The 20,544-nt window shown below is 36.0% G+C and overlaps 2 protein-coding genes across 4 annotated transcripts in view; one reads left to right on the plus strand and one right to left on the minus strand.

Annotated features, from left to right (window-relative positions):
• Positions 1–8,720, plus strand: part of LOC132702965 (solute carrier family 35 member E1 homolog) — a 44,229-nt gene extending 35,509 nt beyond the window's left edge. The window contains exon 5 of the transcript XR_009619004.1: positions 8,626–8,720. The gene's annotated coding sequence lies outside the window, so the exon portion shown is untranslated. The remainder of the gene's footprint in view (positions 1–8,625) is intronic.
• Positions 1–20,544, minus strand: part of LOC132702964 (glutamate receptor-interacting protein 1) — a 126,321-nt gene that overhangs the window by 32,474 nt on the left and 73,303 nt on the right. For all 3 annotated transcript variants that reach the window (XM_060671899.1, XM_060671898.1, XM_060671897.1), the window contains 4 exons: positions 13,812–14,021; positions 13,104–13,269; positions 9,850–10,062; positions 8,632–8,936 (listed from right to left, as the gene is read on the minus strand). In XM_060671899.1, coding sequence (XP_060527882.1) covers positions 8,632–8,936; positions 9,850–10,062; positions 13,104–13,269; positions 13,812–13,896 — 769 coding nt within the window. In that variant the 5' untranslated portion in view covers positions 13,897–14,021. The remainder of the gene's footprint in view (positions 1–8,631; positions 8,937–9,849; positions 10,063–13,103; positions 13,270–13,811; positions 14,022–20,544) is intronic.

Here is a 20,544-nt window from a genome sequence, read left to right on the forward strand (position 1 = left end):
AGCGCTTAACTGCTTACTTATTAAATTCGATTTGAAAGCGCAAAAATGCTTAAAACAAACCTTCTAAATCCTGAGCACATTGCTCTAAAATCTCTAAAATCTAATACCGACATCGCAATTTTAAAGGCAGAGACGTCATCTATGGAACGCATACTTAAATCTGTTATTGAGGTTTCCTTCCCATCAGAATCCGGGAAAAAGTCTGTCGCCCCTCATGACTCTAGAATTCGTCGTCTCCACGGACTACCTACCGGACTACACAAACCAGGATTACCCCTTCGACCTACTGTCAGCACCATTGGTTCTCCAACATATTCTCTAGCAGAATATCAGACCTACCATTGCGTCATTGTGATTACAGAAAACCTACGCACACAGAGCAATACCTTAATGCATTTGTACATCACTATCCGGTCCAAAAATTAACTCTATTTAAAAAAATGAAAATACTAACTCTCAGTGCATAATGTATGTCGATGAAAATAAAAAAAAAGAATATTCCGACTTTCACATGTAAATACCAGACATAGACATGATCTGTGTGGTCCCTATCATCGTGTAAACAAAACTCAATAGTCAACTAACTTCACTGCTACTAAACTGTATAACAAAATACAGGCAAATCTCAAAAACAACTATTTCCTTAAACCTTTTTAACAGAACAATGCTATTATAACTATAAAGATTTTTTTTGAATGAAACTTTGACAGTTACACGACCTTTCATTTTAAATTGTTTGTCTATGCGTATACTATATACATACACTATATACATTGTATACATACATTGTTTATACATGTTTGGGCAATAAATCATTTTATTTTATGTATTATTATTTGTAGTATAATACAAATAAATGTTTAAGGACTGAATGGAAGAGGTGTTAACATACTAAAAGTCCCTCAGCTCAGTTTTCTTCTCCCATAAAATCATCTTTCCATCATTTCGATACTCGCTTTCTTTTTTCAACTTTTGTAAGATCTTCTGTTTGATTTTAACTGTATCTGCTTTTCCGATCAACGTTAAGCCGCACAGTACACATACATCCACTGTTTCCTTAATCTTACGGTCGCGAAGACAACATAGTAGGCTTAACTATTTGATAACCATAACCTCACTTGAATATTGGAAAGGATTATTGATTTTACTTTCATCTAAGCGCAACGTAGCTGATAATGTGCTCTCCTACTATTCTCTCTTAAGGTAGCATGAAGCCTACAAATGAATAAACTCAAGTTTTAGGGAATAAATTGAAAACCTCACTTACCTAGAAATCCTGGAATTTAGCCGTTTCTGACTAATTTCACATGAGTAAAGTAAAAACTCAACACCAATCAAACAAACGAATAAATAACGCATTTGGTTATTTACTTTTAATGCTCAACAAAACTATTTTTTAAACGTGAGTTCATGTAGGCCTACTATAGTCGGTCAAAAACGGAAAGTCGACACAAAAAATCCTTGTTTTTTTTTATTGTCCGTTAAAGATAAAATTATTGTTAATCATAATTATAAACTTTATAAAAAGTGAGCATTTAATAGTCAAACAGTAGGTATTAGATCTATTTTTTGGTATATTTGTAAATTTTCACTATTTAAAAAAAATTGTAGCTATCATATCTTCAATGCGATTATAGGTAAAAAGTTGGAAATACATATTTCCTACGTATTTTTTTATGTCCTTCAATTTCGCTCTCTTGATATTTTCTGATATATGTGATACTTTTGGAGATATAACAAGATTTTGTCCAAACGTACCGATTTTCAAGATGCCCGACCTTTTTTGAGACCTTCAAAGGTACATCTGGGGAATTTTAGTATGCTAAAAAGGACCTCTTCCAGGCAGTCCCAGCTTTATAAAAATTTGTTCCGCCTTCCCCATTACTAGCAACAATTCTATTGTACGAACGTATCGCGAGACAAAAGAGACGCGAATACGCGGGTTTAAAAAAGATGACGCTTTTTATTAGCGGGCCTAATCCTAATTGTTTTATGCCGGTTCGAGCGGGGCGGTTATTTTCCGCTACAAAAAAAAGTGCGGGCGAAATCCGGGGTAGTCGAAACGTTCCGGGAAACGTCCGTCACGAAGGGGCGTTAAACAAAATGCCGTAATCGCGTAATTAACGCGATGAGTTCGCGGCTAGAAGCGCCGCCGTAATTACATTTTCTAATTCTTCGCCAACAGAAGTCTTTGAGAAAAAAAGCTCTCGACCTTCCAAAATTATGCAATCGCTACGTCGATGATACTTTTGTTATTTGGCCTCATAGTCAGAAATCCCTAGTAGATTTTCTTAGACATTTAAACCCTATACACCGTAACATACAAGACCCTACTCTGCTCTTCTCTCTAATAATTTCCACATTAAAGATATTAAGCGTTCCATCACAAAATACACTTCACCACAACTTTCCAATAGCAACGAAGCCGAAAGCAATCCCACACTTGTGTTGTCCTTCCTTATATTCAAAACATCACTGACCACATATCAAAGGTTCTAAAGAAATATAACGTCAAAACCAGATTTATCACTTGTCCAAAAGTCTCTCAACATCTTCGATCTTTCAAAGACAACAGTCCATTTGAGATGCCAGGAGTTTACAGCATTCCATGCATATGCGGCAAAGAATACATTGGAAAGACCAGACGAAAAGTATCAACTAGACTCAAAGAACATGAAAGAGCCTTAATACAAATAAACTCATCAGCCGAACACAATCACGAAACCAGACGTAAAAAACTAAAATTCTTGCATGTAATCAATTTTTCTAAAATCTTAACAATCTTAACCGCGACTCAGGTCTCTACCTGTCACCAATATGGGAATCAGTCATCCGAGACGTTGTTTATGCCCGTCTTTTAGCTCCGCAGATACAGAGTAAAACGCGAGCCAGTTTCAGTCAAGCTCTGAAGAAGCCAATAAGATGATTGGCGAAACGTTGGCTAGTTCGAGTCAACAAAAACCGACGCGGGAGGAATCCAGATGATTTATAAAAAGTATGATGAGTTTCATTGTTTTTTTTTAACATTTCGTAGTAGGAAGGACTTTTCTAATCTCATCTCAAGCTTAATTTTCTATTTTGAATTATTTAATACCCCTGACAAGATGCTAATAAAGGAATTGGCTGATGCGTCAAAGATTTTAGATTTAGAACTGGGAACAAATTGCGAATATAGTTGACGTGCTTCCTATTTGAAACCAATTCATTGCAGTATGATAAACATTTCCATTGATAACCAACTAAAAAACATTTATCATTCATTTTGTGTGAATGAAAAACAAAATAATAGGAAATTTTTAAACACGCGTTAAATTTGAAATACCACCGTAACAGTATAGTTAAATGGATTGTATCGATAAATTGTCGATATTTCAAAAAAAAAAAATGTATATTGGAATTCGACTTTGAGAAATTAAATTTAATAAATAAATAAAATATAATAAAAAATGTAATTAAACAATTTAAGGACGGAAATAGTGTTACACAGAAGACCAGGACAATAGATACACATTTTGATGAAGACCTCAATATATTACTTTACTTTCAAGGTAAGTTATTATACTGAAATGTATAGAAGATCTCTAGAAGAAGAAAATTTTCCAACTAAAATAATATTATATAATATAATATATAATTATTTTTAAACTGAAATATCTGAAAAACGGCCAAATGAGACCAGGAAATAAAGCAATCTAATAACATATAGGGCATTCCGTTTAAAAAAATGACGTTACTGTCATTTTGACAGCTCGCGATTGTCGTTTGTTTTTTCTGACATTTGCATATGGTAATAGAGCAAAAATCTTCAAATTTACAGTTTTTTTATCTTTCAGAATTAACCCTGTAGGTGGGTCTCAAAATATAATGAATAACCCTGTACAATCGAATCTAAACCGCAGACTCTCTCTTCCTTAAAGTTGTGGCGGATAGTCCGTCAAACGAGACATTATAACACGGCACTGCACACGTACGTGGGTGAAGGCCGTCGGAGAGCCCAGACTATCCAAATCGTATTATTCAATTTATCACGACCGGGTTTCATCCGATTAGCGAGTTTTCCGGGAAATTTCATCGCGCCGCGAGGCGATCCGGTTTAACGTCCCCCGGAATAACTAAGAAAAGTTGTTAATTTTCATTTCGGAGCGGCCGCTGCCCGTCGTAAGCTCCCATTACGGCCGTCGTCGCCTCCGGAACTTATAACATTTAAATTCTCGTTTCGCTAATGTACCTGGCGCGTTTTAGATTCCCCCGGCCGAAAACAAACACGAAATCCCGTACTTAAATCGGGAAAAACTCCCGGGCAGGGACCCAAATGTATTTAACGAGGATCGAATTGATACGACCACGAAAGAAACGAACAAATATCGAGTTCCTACGGGAACAACGGTATCGGGTTTTCTGAAAACGACAGAGATCGATCATCGTCGGCGTCGGTGACGGAGTTATTCACCGAACTCCCACTTTCGAACGGATATATATGTTTTTCGATTGTTATACTTCCACCAGAAATATAGTGTTTTTACAAACGACCGCGTGATTAACTTTGCCTGCAGGTTAATACTTCAAAACCGCGACCCCTTATCCGTAAACATTTCCTAGGAATATATCTACCTACACTACCAAGCGGGATATAAGTATATTTTCAATCTTGAAACATGTACAAAAAAAATATTGTACAAAGTAACAATTTATTACGTTCTAATTCATGACATTTAATATACAAACTATTCAATATAATAATACTAAAGTATGTCACTTAAAAAATCGCCACCATCGCTACCGTCGTCACCTAATTCAATGGTCAAACATTTTCTTTTGGTATTACTCGTTTTTCACAGTTAGTTCAGGCATTAGGCATTATCCATCCAACACAATAAGAGTATTTGGCGATAGTTTTGCCAACAGTTTATTTTCAAACCAGTCCTCAAATAACGTAAGAAGAAGAAGAAGATGAAGAACTGTATTTTGGAAACAGCAATATTTTCATCCGAAACAAAAAACCTGCATCTTGAAAAATTTTCTTAAAAACCGACGAGACTCAAACGTACTACACTTGCTTCTCGCAAGTCCCCCTGTCTGTCTCATTAGTGACGTCGCCAGGGCTCCAACCAGGAATTAACCAGCGTTAACTTTCTTCGAAGTTGAGTTTCCCGGCGCGGTAAATAATTTCGCAAAGTATAACAATTCGTTTGTAGCCGTGGCAAAACTTCAGGCAGATTCGCGAATGATAATTAACCAAAGATATGATTCTCTGAGAAGTAACCAGAAACAGAGGCAAAAGTTGCAAATGTTTGCGGAAACTGTTAATGGAAATCCGATTTGGGCAAGAAATCGCGTCTTCTTGAAAGCCAAACGAGAGGAATTGGTATCGTTTTTTTAAAAAATACGACGGTAAAGTTTAAGTATTCAATAAAAGTTTGGTCTCGTTCAACTTGAAATAATTGAATGAAATGCACTTGGTCATCTATATTCCAAAAGCTCTTCGGCATGCTTTTCGTTAATAACTTCAAAGTTAGCATATTGTTCAATATAGCAAGTCCTTTATTGTACCGGGTGGCCCATAAACAAATTAGAACAAAATCTAATTTACCTCTGGTAAATAAACACAATTTGCTGGCTAAAAATATTTATACCATTATATATAAAATTTTAGAGAAAATCATAAAAATAACTGGTTTTGACTGAAGCGCCCCCTACGGAGTCGTAAAAGAATTAATATAGTCATATTGACATGGCAGGTACTGAGAAAACCAGTTGTTTTCTATTTTGCAGTGGAGGTTACACCCCCTAGCGGCCATTTTATGAACTTGAAAATAATTTCCAGCTTTTTCTCTTGACTGATTTACCTTTATTTATGGGTCACCTGGTACAATTATCTCAACATTTAACTTGGGCCAGATATTTTTATGATTATTGCTTGCTGAAAACCTAGAGATTCACAAAATTCACAGTTTCGGGCAAGTTTCACCTTAGCTGCACTTGACCACACCTTAACTTACTTTAGATTCAACTCGGGACACTTTTGGGACAGACTCTATCAACAAAATTATAAAATTTTTAATCTTCAGGAGAGTCCAAGAAACTTTTGTACGAGACTTTTTTTCTACCTCCTATGGGTTTTCATATCGTAAAGTGGGTCGTTTTATTTGGCATACGGTGTACAATTTCCATTGGATTTTTTTTATAAACTGTTTGTTAAGTTTATTGATCAGTACTTAAAAAAAAACTAACCTCTACCGACAAGTCAAGACAATAATAAAATTCATAAAAACAACAATGAGATACATCAGGGAAACAGCAGGAATCGTCTGCAACGAAAAGTTTCGCGTCGATTTAATTTATGCAACTCCGAAAGTTACCGCGCGAGTTTTCCACGAGCCAAACGAATTATCGGGGAGCAAAAAAAAACTCAACTATTTACTTCGACGACGTGGTTCGGGCCCGAGTTCGCCAACTTTCGGGTGAGTTTTCATTAAGTTACAGACGGCGGCTTTGTTGTTTTTGCGTCGCGCTTTTTAAAATCGATGTTTCTCTGCAGCAAAGCTCGAAATTATTCGAACGAAGTCGACTTTAACCGTTCAAAAAATTAATTTTAAAATTATTTTCAAAAATGAAACCCGTGTTTAGTCTATAACCAGAAGTTTTAGCAAGTAGCTGCTAGTTCTATACTTGCGGAACACACATAATAAATTACAGAAAGAACTGAACTTTCTTAACCATTTAAACTTTATGTGAAGACTTCTCAATTTTTTTTATTTTGATTTTAGTCAGAAATTCTGACTAATTTGTTCAACTTTATTGTTTACTATACCTAACTATAGACCAACAAAATTTCGGAGACTACAAAACAGAGCAATTCGCGCAATTCTGAAATGATGACTACGTTAGATGTGTTACAAATATTAACTGTAAAACAAAAAGTAATGTTGGATACCTTTGTAATTATATTAAAGACAAAAAATAAACGAAATTAATATATGAATGTTCATGATTATAATATACTGATTTCATCTCAGTCGATCGCTTTAAAACTGCACATCTGTTTAATTCAACAAATAGAGTTTTCTCTATTTCTCAAAAATTCAGAGTTAAATCAGCAATTCTGACTTATTTCTCAGAAATTCCGACTTAACTCAAGTACTGCGACTCATTTCTTATGAATTTTTATTTGGGTCAGTAATTATGACTTATTTTTCAGAAATTCTTAATTATTTCTCAGAAATTCTGACTTAAGTCAGTAATTGTGACCGATTTTTCAGAAATCCTTAATTATTTCTGAGAAGTTCTTGTTTTTCAGAAGATTCTGACTTGTTTGCCATAAATTCAGTTCTTTTCAGAAATTCTGAAATAAATAAAAAAAAAATAATTGTTTTTTAGAAATCCTTACTTGTTTTTCAGAAATTCTAACTTATTTGTCAGAAGTTATTATTTATTTCTCGGAAATTATGCCTTATTTTTCAGAAATTCTGACCCCTATCTTAAAAATTACGACTTGCAAATGTTGACTTGTTTGGCAGCAATCCAAATTTAGTTGTCACAAATGCTGACTTGTTTTTCAGAGATTTTAAGTTGATTCCTCACAAAAAAAAAGCGGTGAAAAGCTAACCAAAAAATGTAGATACTAGCATAGTTAGGACAATTTTTGATGACAAATTTCGAATTGTCACACAGAAATAAATAAAAAAACTGAAATGTTTCTTAGAAACTCTGAGTTGTTTTTCAACAATTTTGAATTGTTATTATTTATTTCTCAGAAATTATGCCTTGTTTTTCATAAATTCTGACCTATGTCTTAAAAATTAAGGCTAAGGAATTATGACTTATTAGGCAGAAAGTCTGACTTATTGGCCATAAATTCAGACTTTTTGTCAAAAAAATCTTTAATAAATAAAAAAAATGACTTGTTGCTTAGAAACTCAGAGTTGTTTTTCAGAAATTTTGACCTTTCCAACTTATTTCCCAAAAATGTTTATTTATTTCTCAGAAATTATGCCTTGTTTTTTTTTTATATTAGGACTTATTTCATAAAAATTTATTTTTCAGAAATCCTGATTTATTTGTCACAAATGCTAACATGTTTCTCAAAATAGAAACCGGTGAAAAGCTAACAAAAAATGTAGGTTTTACCACAGTTGGATCAATTTTTTATGACAAATTTAGAATTGTCACACAGAAATAAATAAAAAAAAAATTAAATGTTTCTTAGAAACTCTGAGTTGTTTTGCAACAATTTGGAATTGTTTTTTAGAAAGTCTTACTTGTTTTTCGAAAATTCGAACTTATTTCTCAATATTTATTTCTCAGAAATTTTGAATTGTTTTTCGGAAATTCTGACCTATCTTTTAAAAATTATGACTTAGAAATTTTGACTTGTTAGGCAGAAATATTGATTTATTTTTTAGAAATGCTGATTTGTTTTTCAGAAATTCTAAGTTATTCCTCCAAAAAGAAAGCGGTGAAAAGCCAACAAAAAATGTAGGTTCTAGCATAATTAGGCAAATGTTTGATGACAAAGTTAGAATTCCCGAAAAACAACTCGGAATTTCTGACTTACGGCGGAATTTCCGACCAATCGAAATCAAAATAAAAGGGTTCAAACCGTTTGCGGGTTAACTATGCGAATAGGCTTACCCCCGATGCCAAAATTCCTCGAATGCACCCTCTGCAACGCGTGGTACGGCAGCACCTGCAGCTTCGTGGCCCTTCGAAGCAGCTTCTCCGCTTCACACGGCGAGCCATTCCACGAGTCCAAATGGATGTCGTCTACGGCGAGCAGCTGGTCGCCCACGGAGAGGGCGCCGCATCTATCGGCCGTGGTGGCCGGTAGAATTCTGTCGACGAAATACCCAGCCGCTAGGATATCGTCTTGGGACGAGTGCGAGTCGAGCAGCGGACTGCAGTTGGTCAGCAGCAATCCGAACTCTTCCTCGAGCTGTCTGCGAAAGTTTGCAAGTATTGTATAATTGACAGTTCTCTACAAATTTACAAACAAAATTTTTTTTTCATTAACAATTTCATTGTTTATTATATCAAGAGTTTGTTATGAACACATTGTTAATTTTTCATTTTTTTTCTGAAAGTTTTACAAAAACGCCCCTGGAAAATATACGTAGTACAAAAGTTACAGCAGCTGGTCCATTTGTTGACTTAAAAACTTTTAAACTGTTACAGATACGACAATAAACATTCAGGTCATTTTTGTTGGTATTGACATTGTCTTTCAAATAAGTCATTTACTAATTTTCTATTAATTATTTATCTGATGTGTTCTGCATTGGCTTATATAAATTAGAGATTTTTTTGATATTGCAGTTGCAGTTGCAGTTATTTATTTATTTTATATTTGATTTTTGTATAAACAATTACAATTTTTCTTTTTATTTCATTTTGAAAAAATGTATGCATTTTTTTTCTTTAATTATTTTTACACTCGCTAGATGAAAAAAGAAACTTTTATTAAATAAAAAATATTATTAAGAAAATCTTCCTTATATATCCTAAAAACTTCAACGTTAAATTAGAATTATTAATAATGAAGGTACACTTTCGGGAATCCGAATTTTTTTTTTTGGTCATTTCAGGACCTTTTTTTCGAAATCCAAAAGAAATATTAGTTTACGAATTATAAACAAAAAACTAAACACTATTTTTTCCATCTTAATTGTTTTTAACATGAGCAATATCGCATAATTTTAATAATATCCTCCTATATCCTCTGGTGGCATAATATGGACGAGAAAAGTTCGATTCGTGTTTAATAGAATTATCAGAAAAATTTGCGCGGATACAAAATGGCTGTCGTAGCCATGAAAGTCTTGAAAATGTCGCAACTGATCATTCAATTATTACCTATCGATTTCCACGAGCAGCGGACCACTCGCGTATTTCACAGACTCCATCACGCTGACGTCGTATTCGATGGTGAGGTTGGTGAGCGTGATACCGTGGGCGCTGGGTCCGCCGCAGTCTCTCAGTATCTGCTGGGCTTCCAAAAGCGTTTTGTTGATCAACGAGTGACGGTCCACTTTCAGCAGCCGATCGCCAACGCGGATTAGGCCGGTCCTGGAAAATGACCGCAGGCATCCGTAGAATGAACCAAATTAAGACCTTTTGTCGATGTATAGTACAGGGTTATTCATTATATTTTGACACCCCCCCTGCAGGGTTGTTTTTGAAGCATAGAAAAAAAAGTGCAAATACAAAAGTTTAGTTTCAAGATTTAATGACAGAAACATATTTTTTTTATGGAATGCCCTATATATTATTAACTTAGATAATTTTCCTGATTTCAAAAACATGTAGTTTATTGACGTTTCATTTATCCCTTTTCTGAGATATGTCAGTTTAAAAAGTCTGCTATGATAGCCACCATATTACCTATGTGTTCAATTGTTTTAACAATGTTCTACTTTTGACAACTAAACAAAACAAAAGATTCGCAGCGTAAGTTTTTGAAATATCTTAAGTTATTTAACTTAAAAGTAAACTTAACTTAAAAGTAAAACATTGTGAAAACGATTGCAAACATACATACCATGGTTGCTATCAAAACAGTTTGACCATTTTTAAACAATATGGCCATTGGCCAGAAATCGAATGATAATTATTTTTAAACTGAAATATCTCAAAAACAGCTACAATTTAGGACAATATAGGGCATTCCATTTTTTTAAAAATGAGGTTGCTTTCATTTTGACAGCTCGCGATCGTCGTTTGTTTTTTGTGACATTTGTAGGTTGGTGTCGAAATATAACGAATAACCCATGCTTTTTGTTAATAAAAAACTATGCAATTTTTTTTATATATAATTATTAATTATTTCATCTGTGTGCGGAATTACAACGCAACATAGTAGGCGCGTGACCCGGCTTCGCGAGTCCATGATAGGCCGCCGGCCCCTGGAATGTTAGTCAGTTCGATGAGTCTCTCTGGCTAGACGTCTCGAAAAAGAGCTAGACTCAGCCTTCATCCAAAGGGCTATGTAATTCATTTAAAGAATGTTACTTCTTTGTTTTCTTTAAAAAATATAATTTATTTTCATCAATTGAAAAATCGTTTATCAAGAAATTTGGGTAGTGATTTATCGAGTGCAACAAACAAGCGCACGGGTCACCCATAGGAATCCCAAACAATTTGCATATATGACATATTCGATCTATAATACGGCTTCGTTATATACGGCCTATGTTTGGAATGAACAAATTATCGGAATACTGTAAATGAAATCTAACTAACCAACGTTCGTAGCAAAAGCTTTCTATTGTAGCGGCATTGCTACGGTTTTTAATTTCTACTATCTGCCACTCTCGAGACTCTTGACAATCGTTAAGGGTACGTCACCGCGCCCAAAGAATACGAATGAGTTTTATAGTTCCACAGTATTTTAGTTAGTTCTGGTCGTCGTAGGAAACAGACTCAAGGTTTATTATGTCGAACATTTTTATCGAAATTGGCGGTGCCAATGAAACGCGAATTTCTTTGCGGACTTGTACTTCCCAAGGACAATGTGCCTTAAAACTTGCCGTTTCAAGTTTCCCGTATACTTCGCAGCAGCTAAACGGCCAGGCGAAACGATAACGTTCGGTAATTATGGCAAAGTTTCAAATCTCCGACATGGACGATCCTTAATTACCGTAATTATTGCAATTTCTTCGCTGGCATCGGTTTACGCTGTGACAGGGTGCAATTTAGCCACCGAGTCGTTAACCCTGGCTGTGTGTTGGCCGCTAATGGATGTGTGCGACCGAAAAGTGCTTCTAAATTAAAAGAAAAGGAGCTGCTGAAGACAAATGCCCGCATTACAACCGCCTCCATCGGTATAGGCGTAAGAAAAATGTTTGCGGTAATACTTTTACAATAGGTAAAGTCTGTTCATAGATATAAGAAAGTGAGTAACTGATACGAATTAAGGAAAGACCCGGGCAAGCTGTAAGAATGAAATATGGCCGAACAGGTCAGTACTTTGGGTAGAATTTAATTATTTGGGGTGTTGTTAGGAAAGATACTAAACAATATTTATTTATTTATGTTTAAATCCACAATTTTACCTGAATTTAAATTCCGAAACTTTAGGTAATAATCTGGTTGCATTGACCAGCCTTGGGTAATCCCATTCAAAAGCAATTGGTCATTTTCTTATATCTATGAACAGATCATACATCGATTGAAATAGAAGACAGAAAGAAGTTCACTACTCAGAACATTTACGAATGAAGAACTACCCAAGATGACATTATTCGTTGTTTTGTCTCTTTGTTGGAGAACAGTGACGACAAATGTGGCTATGTACAAACCTTCCCGAAATTCAGCTAAGCCGGGAAGAAGTCGACAGGATGATTGGTGAAGCATGAGCAAGTTTTGTTTATGGAAGACTTATAAACAATAACCTATGCATGTGCATCAACCATAAATTTTTATAATCATATAGTTCAAAAATCTGCAAAAAGAATTCGCCAATTTGGATTTAGGAAATTTCATATCACTGTTATTTCTCTATTGAACTTGTATGGTGAAATTTTGAGAGCTAGAATTAGATTTCACGGAGGTCTTCGATGATGAAAGATGAAATATTATGGATTTTCTAATGAATGTTTTACTCTAACGTCATCCTATCTGAATAATAGAAAGCAAATAATATCCTCAAGTGACAAATTTTGGGATCAGGTGCGAATTCCATCGGGGGTGCCACAGGGGTCTACTTTAGGTACTCTGAGTACCGTTAGGTGCTGTTAGATTTCCCGAAGGTTCTCAATATCAATATCAAAGATAAAATATTATGGATTTTCTAATGAATGTTTTACTCCTATGTCATCGTATCTGAATAATAGAAAGCGAATAACATTCTCAAGTGACAACTTTTTGGATCAGGCGCGTATTCCGAATTGGTTGGGGCAAAGGGAACTTTCAAAGCCCATGATACTCTGAAAAATTCCGGCTGGCCCAATTCAACTCTCCTATTGAGGAGCTGAGGGGCTTTAATTACTATGAGCATGATTTTTTCATGATGTCTCAATTCCCTTCCATCCAGTTTTTTCCTGTTTAATCCAAGTCTGAATGTTTTGATTAGTTATAGTAAAGTTATTGTATGAAGGGTTTGAGTTTACCTGTGCGCTGGTCCGTTGGGTCTCACATAGGTGACGATCAGAGGCCTGCTGAGGTGCGGATGGTCGGGAACGTAACCTCCCCTCAGGGTAATCCCCAAGGAGCCGTCTACGCGTTCGACTGTGACGTCGGCGATTTTCGACGACACGCACAATGAATTCTGCGAAGCTAAAACAAACGATTTCCGTAAAACGGGGGGAAATGACGAGCCGCTAATGTTTCAATTAGTACCTGGCTAATTTCGGATAACGGTTTTTTTTTTGTTTCGGCCGATGGAAACAGGAAACAAATTGAATGATATATTGTACACCGTGTGCCAAATAAAACAAACGTTAAGTTAAGTAAACTTAACTAAAAAGTGTTTATTTCGGTTGTAATCTCGCACACCAATGGTTACTAGGTTACTCGTCCCTTGTCTAAACGCAAGTGACTGATGCGGTCCCTTCTTGTTGGACGTCTGTGAGGAAATCTGACAACACTGCCGTGTTCGCGTATTTTCGCCGTCCAAATAAAAACCCGCGGATTAATTAAACGTTTCGGACTCGAATTTCGCACAAATTAAAACGGACAAACCGATTGCGAAACCCTATAAAAAAAAAAACGCCCCCCCCCCCACATAAGCGAGTTGAAAAATAATTCGGCCGAAATTAAATCGGCATTAGCTTCTTCGCGAGCCGGTTAATCCGGCGGAAATTAAACCGGAAACCTACCGTAGCTAGGCAACGAGTACTCCAACTCCATTACGGCGTTGCCGTCGATGTTATCGAGCAGCGATGCCACGTCTTCGGGGCGCATGCGCGTCGCCCCGATCCCGTTAACGCTGAGCAGACGATCGCCAGGGGCGAGTTCGTCGCAACCAGACGCCACTGATCCCGGTTTCAGCGTCGCGACGCTCGGACACGCGTCGCCCCCTGACGTGCCTGGAACAATCGAAAAACGCGACCGTTATCAAAAATCTACATTTTTCCTAGTCCAAATTTTCTAGAATTTAATTTGTAACAGTAAAATGTTCAAAACGTAATATATTTCTACAGAATTGTTGATATTTTGCAATTGTTCAAGTCACAAGAGAAAATAACCAAGTTCTCCTGATATCAAGGTCTTTTGCTTAAATGAAAATTTAATATTGTTCAGGTACAATTACGATTAAGAATACAAAGCTCTAAATGTAAGAGGAAAAGGAAACGGTAGACCCACCCAGTAGTACGCCGAAAGAGTCAGATTTAAAAAAGTGCTACTCAGAACCATTGCCAATATCCAAAAACAAAAAGGATGACCGAGTTAAACTTTTCCGACCTGGAGTTATTCCCAATGAGTATCATGGCTGGTAAGGTCGGTTCATAGATATAAAAAAGTGACTAACTGATACGAATTAAGGAAAGACCCGGGCAAACTGTAAGAATGAAATATGGCCGAACAGGTCCGTACTTTGCTTAGAATTTAATTATTTGGGGTTTTGTTAGGAAAGATACTAAACAATATTTATTTATTTATGTATGTGTTTTTGTTTAAATCTAAAATAAAATAACAAATTATTTTTATTACCCACTTAAATTACTTAAAATTGTTCACATAATATATCAGTATCACTATCGCTATCATGGCCCGTTCTAATTATTATTTGTTCTATATTATTTGCAACATGGATATACGATTGTTCTGCTTTTTGTATATGTTTAACATAATTTGCCCAACTTTATGGATGGATATTAAAAACTTCGGTTTCTATAAGTTTGAGGACATTGGAGTTAACACGGGGAAAAACATTGTTACGACGAATGGCAGATTTCCGTTGGTAGTTCTGTCACATTTAACACCGGTTTCATCTTTTTCAAGCCTCCTAATTAAGATATCTAATGTAGGCACGCTTTATTCCTCGTATAACTGGTAAATTTTATTACATTGTATCGTATACAGGGTGTGTCGTTTATGGGCAAAATATCTAAAATATCCTAAAAAATCCCGTTTTTGTGGGTAAATTACTGGCGATAAATGAAAAATCGTCAAAGATGGGATAATTTTATTTGAACAGTATCGTAAACCGTGTCGTGAGGGAGTTTCAAGTTCAACGCTATTATTTGCGCCAATTTTAATATTTACCGATGTTTGCTGTAACTTTGAAGTTCGACGAGGTGCGGAGGACATTTAATACAGGGTGCATGCACAATTAAATTATATCGATTTTGCGAAAGTTGCGTCTCTTTACCACACGAAACCGCGAAGCTCTTTTTATAATAAAAAGCTGCTTCGTGCTAAGCGCTACGAACTTGCCCTGTCCAGCGACGATTTTTCAAAAACAATCTTGTTTGAATCGGTAACATAAAATAAAAGACGAATTTGACGGGATTGCCATTTCAGTCGTCAATCCCTTATGCACTGATACTATTCATCTTTTGTTGCCTGTTTTACAAACCTATTTTACTGAACCGACTCTAAGACTGCTCGTTTGGGTCTACCTTATAAATTTTTTAGAAAAAGCGAGCTCGTTATTCCTTTGTTTCACGGCAATCGTATTCGAGCTACAACTATCTCAGAGACCGTTAAAATATTCCCTTTGTCGGAAAAATGCGGCCTCGCATATACACGAGAGACGGAATCTTCGGGACTACGTTTATTTCTCTCGCGTTTAATTTCACTTTTCGCGGGGTGTTTAGCGGTCGAATTTGATCGGGGACTCCCTATTCTCATTTCGCTCCGGCTACGGGGAAGGTGACGTGTCCCTTCCCGAGGGCATGAAGCCAAAATACTGGAAAGGGTTCGCATCGAGCAGTCTGGCTTCAGACTAGAGAGAAGCTGCTTACTTGCGGAGCTTTCCGGGTTTTTTAAGTGCTACGGGTTACTTCCAAGGAAACTGTTTTTCAACTTCTACATCTCTGACATGTCTGAAACTAGATCTCGGAGGTTCGCCGGATCTTCCTCAATGCTACGCTTTACCGTACGGCGTCTCTGAGGATGCAAGTTATCAATAAGAGTAAACGTGGTGCGAAAACGTTCCATGGTTAATCGAATTAACTGCTCTGATGGACGATTTTGTCGACGATAAAATGGACGTAGTGCGCGATACGTATTTCGCACAGAACCATTACTTTCGAAATAAAATTGCACTATTCGCAAGCGTTGTTCAGGCGTGCCAAACCAAACTGAGAATAAATCAGTTGACCGCTGTTAAGTCGGTCGCCATCTTGAACAGTAATGCCAACTTAAAGTTGTATACATCGAAATTAATAACCCTATACTTGATTGTAGACTTAGATTCGTGGAATATGTATCTTTGTTGGTGAAAAAGTCTTATTATAATTTGATTTTCAATGTTATTCTTTTTATTTTTACTTTTAGTAACTTTCTATTGTTCCATATTACCATTACATTTACCTATTATGGTAGATTTAATTTATTTTTAATTTAATTATAACTTCAGATTTAGTTTTCAATTTAAACATTTAAGAGGTTAAGTGGAGCTTTTGCTAGACTTCGCCTCTTCTCTACTGCATATTTGTATATAACAATATACAACAATAAAGGCAATTTATTATTATTATAATTTTCCAATCGCATTCACTTTAGTGGCGCGTGCTCCAAAGACTTGCCGAGACTTACGACGAATTGACATTTGTTCGGGGCATTGTCCTTCCCGTTTCGGCTTCGTTACTTAACCAAATGCACGTACAAATCATTTTTTATCGTCGTCGTTATTTAAAAGAGGCCCTTTCGCAGATTCGGCGAAACAATTTTGATAATAGCGGGCACGGTTCCCCCGCCGTATTCTCTAAGGCGGTACGACAGATAAATCACCAGGTTTTTGGGAGTTCGTTTGGTCCCGGGAGGGTGCGGAACGTTATTTACGTTTAAAAAAGGCGCTCGGAATTTTAATTGTTTCGTCAAAACGGCGGCAAGCGTGTGCGGCGTTCGAAATCGCTCCGAAATTAGCTAGAACCGTGGCAGGGTGAAAGGACGAGGAAAGGTAGACTACGACCAAAAATATAGTGCATTGATTGCTTGGACGTTTTAAGTGTGCCCGTGGTAAAACCCATTCCAACAGGTGTTTGTTCTGCATTAAGTGGGTCTTGCCTGAGATGGACCGTAACGAATATTTGTAGAAACTTGAATTTTTTAATTGAAACCCAAATGGACCGTTTTCAATTTAATTAAGCATTGAACTGCATAAAAAAGTACATTTTAATAAAGGCGGACATGAAATCTTGGGATTACCCCCGTATCATTGGATATTTAACCCGTTTAAGATGATTTGGTCTGAGTTCAAAGCGCGTATATGCATAAATAACACTGCCCCAAAATTTGTGATATTACCATAAACGTAATTCGTAACTAAAACATCAGTACAAAGCTGGTCTAACTGTGAAAAACGAGTAATAAAAGAAGAGAATATTTGTCTAGAACGATTAGTGGCGGAGTTTTAAGTTTTGGTTAGTTTTAAGTGACTGATACTTTATTATTATTATACTTAATATTAATATACAGAATATTTCCGGTCTAAGTATCTAAAAAAAAGTCTCCATATACTAAATATTTTTTGTCAGTAGAAGGCATTTGATATTTGTGTGTATTAAATTAGATCAAATCTTGAACTCGTTAAGTTAAATTATATCAAAAGAATTTGCCTTTGTGATATAACCGTCGAATGCTAGGCTTCGATTGTTCTCTCAGTATGTTTAAGATGATTTTCGATTATTACAATTATCGTTCTTAGAGATTCAGTGTGGAGAAAATCTGAACTTTCAGTTCTTTTTTTTGTTTGAAATTTCGTTTCTTTCACTCATTGGTCTGTAGGGTTCGTTTTCAGTTGATACGAAAATATCAGACGCTTTCGTATTGGTATAGCTGTCGTCCGGAAGTTTTGATGTTAAAATCTCCCGGCGAAACTTTTCGCGCAACTCCGAGTAATACGCAAAAACTGACGGGCAAAACTTCTGCTTTTGACTTTTATCCGACAGATACGTGCCGGACACAAATCGAATGTGAATTTGTGTCCGGACTAGTTCCTAGTAGAGCGAAACTTTTCCTGGCGACCCTTTAATTGTGACAATGAAGAATATAAACCTTTTTCTCGACTCTAGCGTCGCTTGAAAAAGTTTATAGACGAGCGAAAGGGTAGCAAAAAGGGTCCGCCAGACACGCCGTCTCGACGAAGTAATTAGTTACGTTTAAAGCGGAGGTTTCTAAAAGTTTAAGGTGGAAATTGATCGATTCGACTACCATTAATTGCTAGTTTTCGAAGCAACTATTATGTTCTTCGACTTCTGCGATCCAAGAAAGGCAAGGACGAACGGTCTCGTCATATATCCCTAGTAAAATCACACATGGTGTTGGAAGCCAAGTCAACATTCAACAGGGTAGGAAAAAACTGTCCCGATTTCGGTAAGTGATTCAACAAATGGTACAGAAAAGGAGTGACAATCATAGTAAGGAGAGTTGTGGACGACATACAAACATTTATTAGCGAATGTAATAAACTCTCAATTAACACCAAGAAATTTCTCAAATGTCACTAGCAAAAATCTATCAAAAACAAAGCTTCTGAAAATAACATAATATTTACACGTGCAGATAAAGGGAAGACAGTCATAGCTATCGATCTACCAGAATATATTTAAAAAAAAAGAACTTTTTTAAACCAGAATTTTTCCAGTGTATCAAACACAATCCTGCCGAGTGATATCACTATTTAGTAACAAAAACAAATATTTAGTAACAATTATGAATCCGCAACTGCCGAAATTATAGTTTTTAGTTAAATTACATAAGACCAGTCGTTTCTTATGTAACGGCTCCAGCAGTTAAACTCTCAACAAAATTAGTAAATATTTTAAAGTTCCACACAGATTTTAAACCAAAATTTGCAATAAACAATTGTTTTGAATTAATCAACAAAATTAAAGATATCAAAATCTCTTCTAACGCAACACTATTGCCTTTTGATGTACAAAACTTATTTCCCAGTATTCCACCTATGGATGTGATAGATTTAGTAGAATTCACTCTCTCTCGGAAACAGGTTAACCCATTGTCGAAACAAGATTTATTAGATTGCTTAATAGCATTTTAGACCAAAATTATTTTGAATTTAATGGACAGATTTACATCTCTAAGGAAGGTTTGATTTTGGGAAACCCACTTAGTCCTTTTTTTTTTGATAATTTTGAAAATATGATACAAGAACATTCTTTAAGTAAAACTTTTCTATACGTGGATGATGTCTTTGCTTGCTTTGTTGGGACGGACAGACAATTGAATTCTTTTTTAAATTATCACATTACATTACATCTCATTACATAATAGTATAAAATTCACTATCGAGATGGAACAGAATAACTCTATTAATTTTTTAAATTTAACTGTTATTTTTATTAGATTTTTCCATTTACCATAAACCTTCATACACCGACACAGTCATACATAACAGCTCAAATCACCCTTATACACATAAAATGGCTGCATTTCACTCTTTTATGCACAGATTTCTTAATACGCCACTCTCAACAGAAAATTACAAGGAACTTAATATCATTAAACAAATTGCACTGAAAAACGGCTACAATCTGTCCATTATCGATAAACACAGAAAAACACATTTTTGAGTAGAGTTTTTGATTATCTAAAAAGCCCAAATGACATGCTACGTATGTCAGAGTGAAATGTTACAATATTAAGTAAATACAAAATTTCAACATAAAACTCCGTCATAACAACTCAAAAAACACGCCAAGTAGACTTAGGAAGATAATTTGTTGAAATTTTTTAGACGTTTTCACGGGGAACCAGCTCTGTCCCTATTTTTACTGTTTTCCATTTTTCCCACCCTGTTTCAGGACTTTAGCAACAACGATAATAATAAATCCCTCAAGCGCCGTACGATCACGACGCGTGTACCATAATCAGTTCGAGAGCTTTGCTCGAATATGACAATTATTCGAGATCCGCTAGCCGTATTTGCATTTAAAATGGCCCCCGTTCCCGAACGCTACTCGCGTCTGACGATTTATGTACTGGCTTAGTTTCTGAGCGAACGGAATTAGATAAACGTTTCTGTTACTATCACGACGATGGTAATCCTGCTGAGACGCGATTCGAACCCATAAAATACAACAGACAATCAAGTATATATTCCACTACCTCCTCTCCTTATTCATATGTGAGACCTTGCAATGTGTTAGACTCCCGGATTCCCCTGTATCATTTTTTGAGAGGCAGCTGTCGTTTCATCTCTTAAATTCTCTTCCATTCCGATCCACAAAGACAATTACACAAATTCTGCGAGGTCAGCCAAGCACATGACCATACCTATAGAAAAAACGAAGAGCCAAGGACCCCGTAAGATGTAAGCTGTAGTGTAATGTAATCTGGTTACGTATCTGTCGAGTTATCACGAATCAGTGAAGGACTTGGTAAGTGAGATCAACAAAGCGACTGCCATATCGGGCAGAT

This window comes from Cylas formicarius, unplaced genomic scaffold, assembly GCF_029955315.1.
Source record: "Cylas formicarius isolate icCylForm1 unplaced genomic scaffold, icCylForm1.1 PGA_scaffold_6__28_contigs__length_40554024, whole genome shotgun sequence".
Classification (NCBI taxonomy): domain Eukaryota; kingdom Metazoa; phylum Arthropoda; class Insecta; order Coleoptera; family Brentidae; genus Cylas; species Cylas formicarius.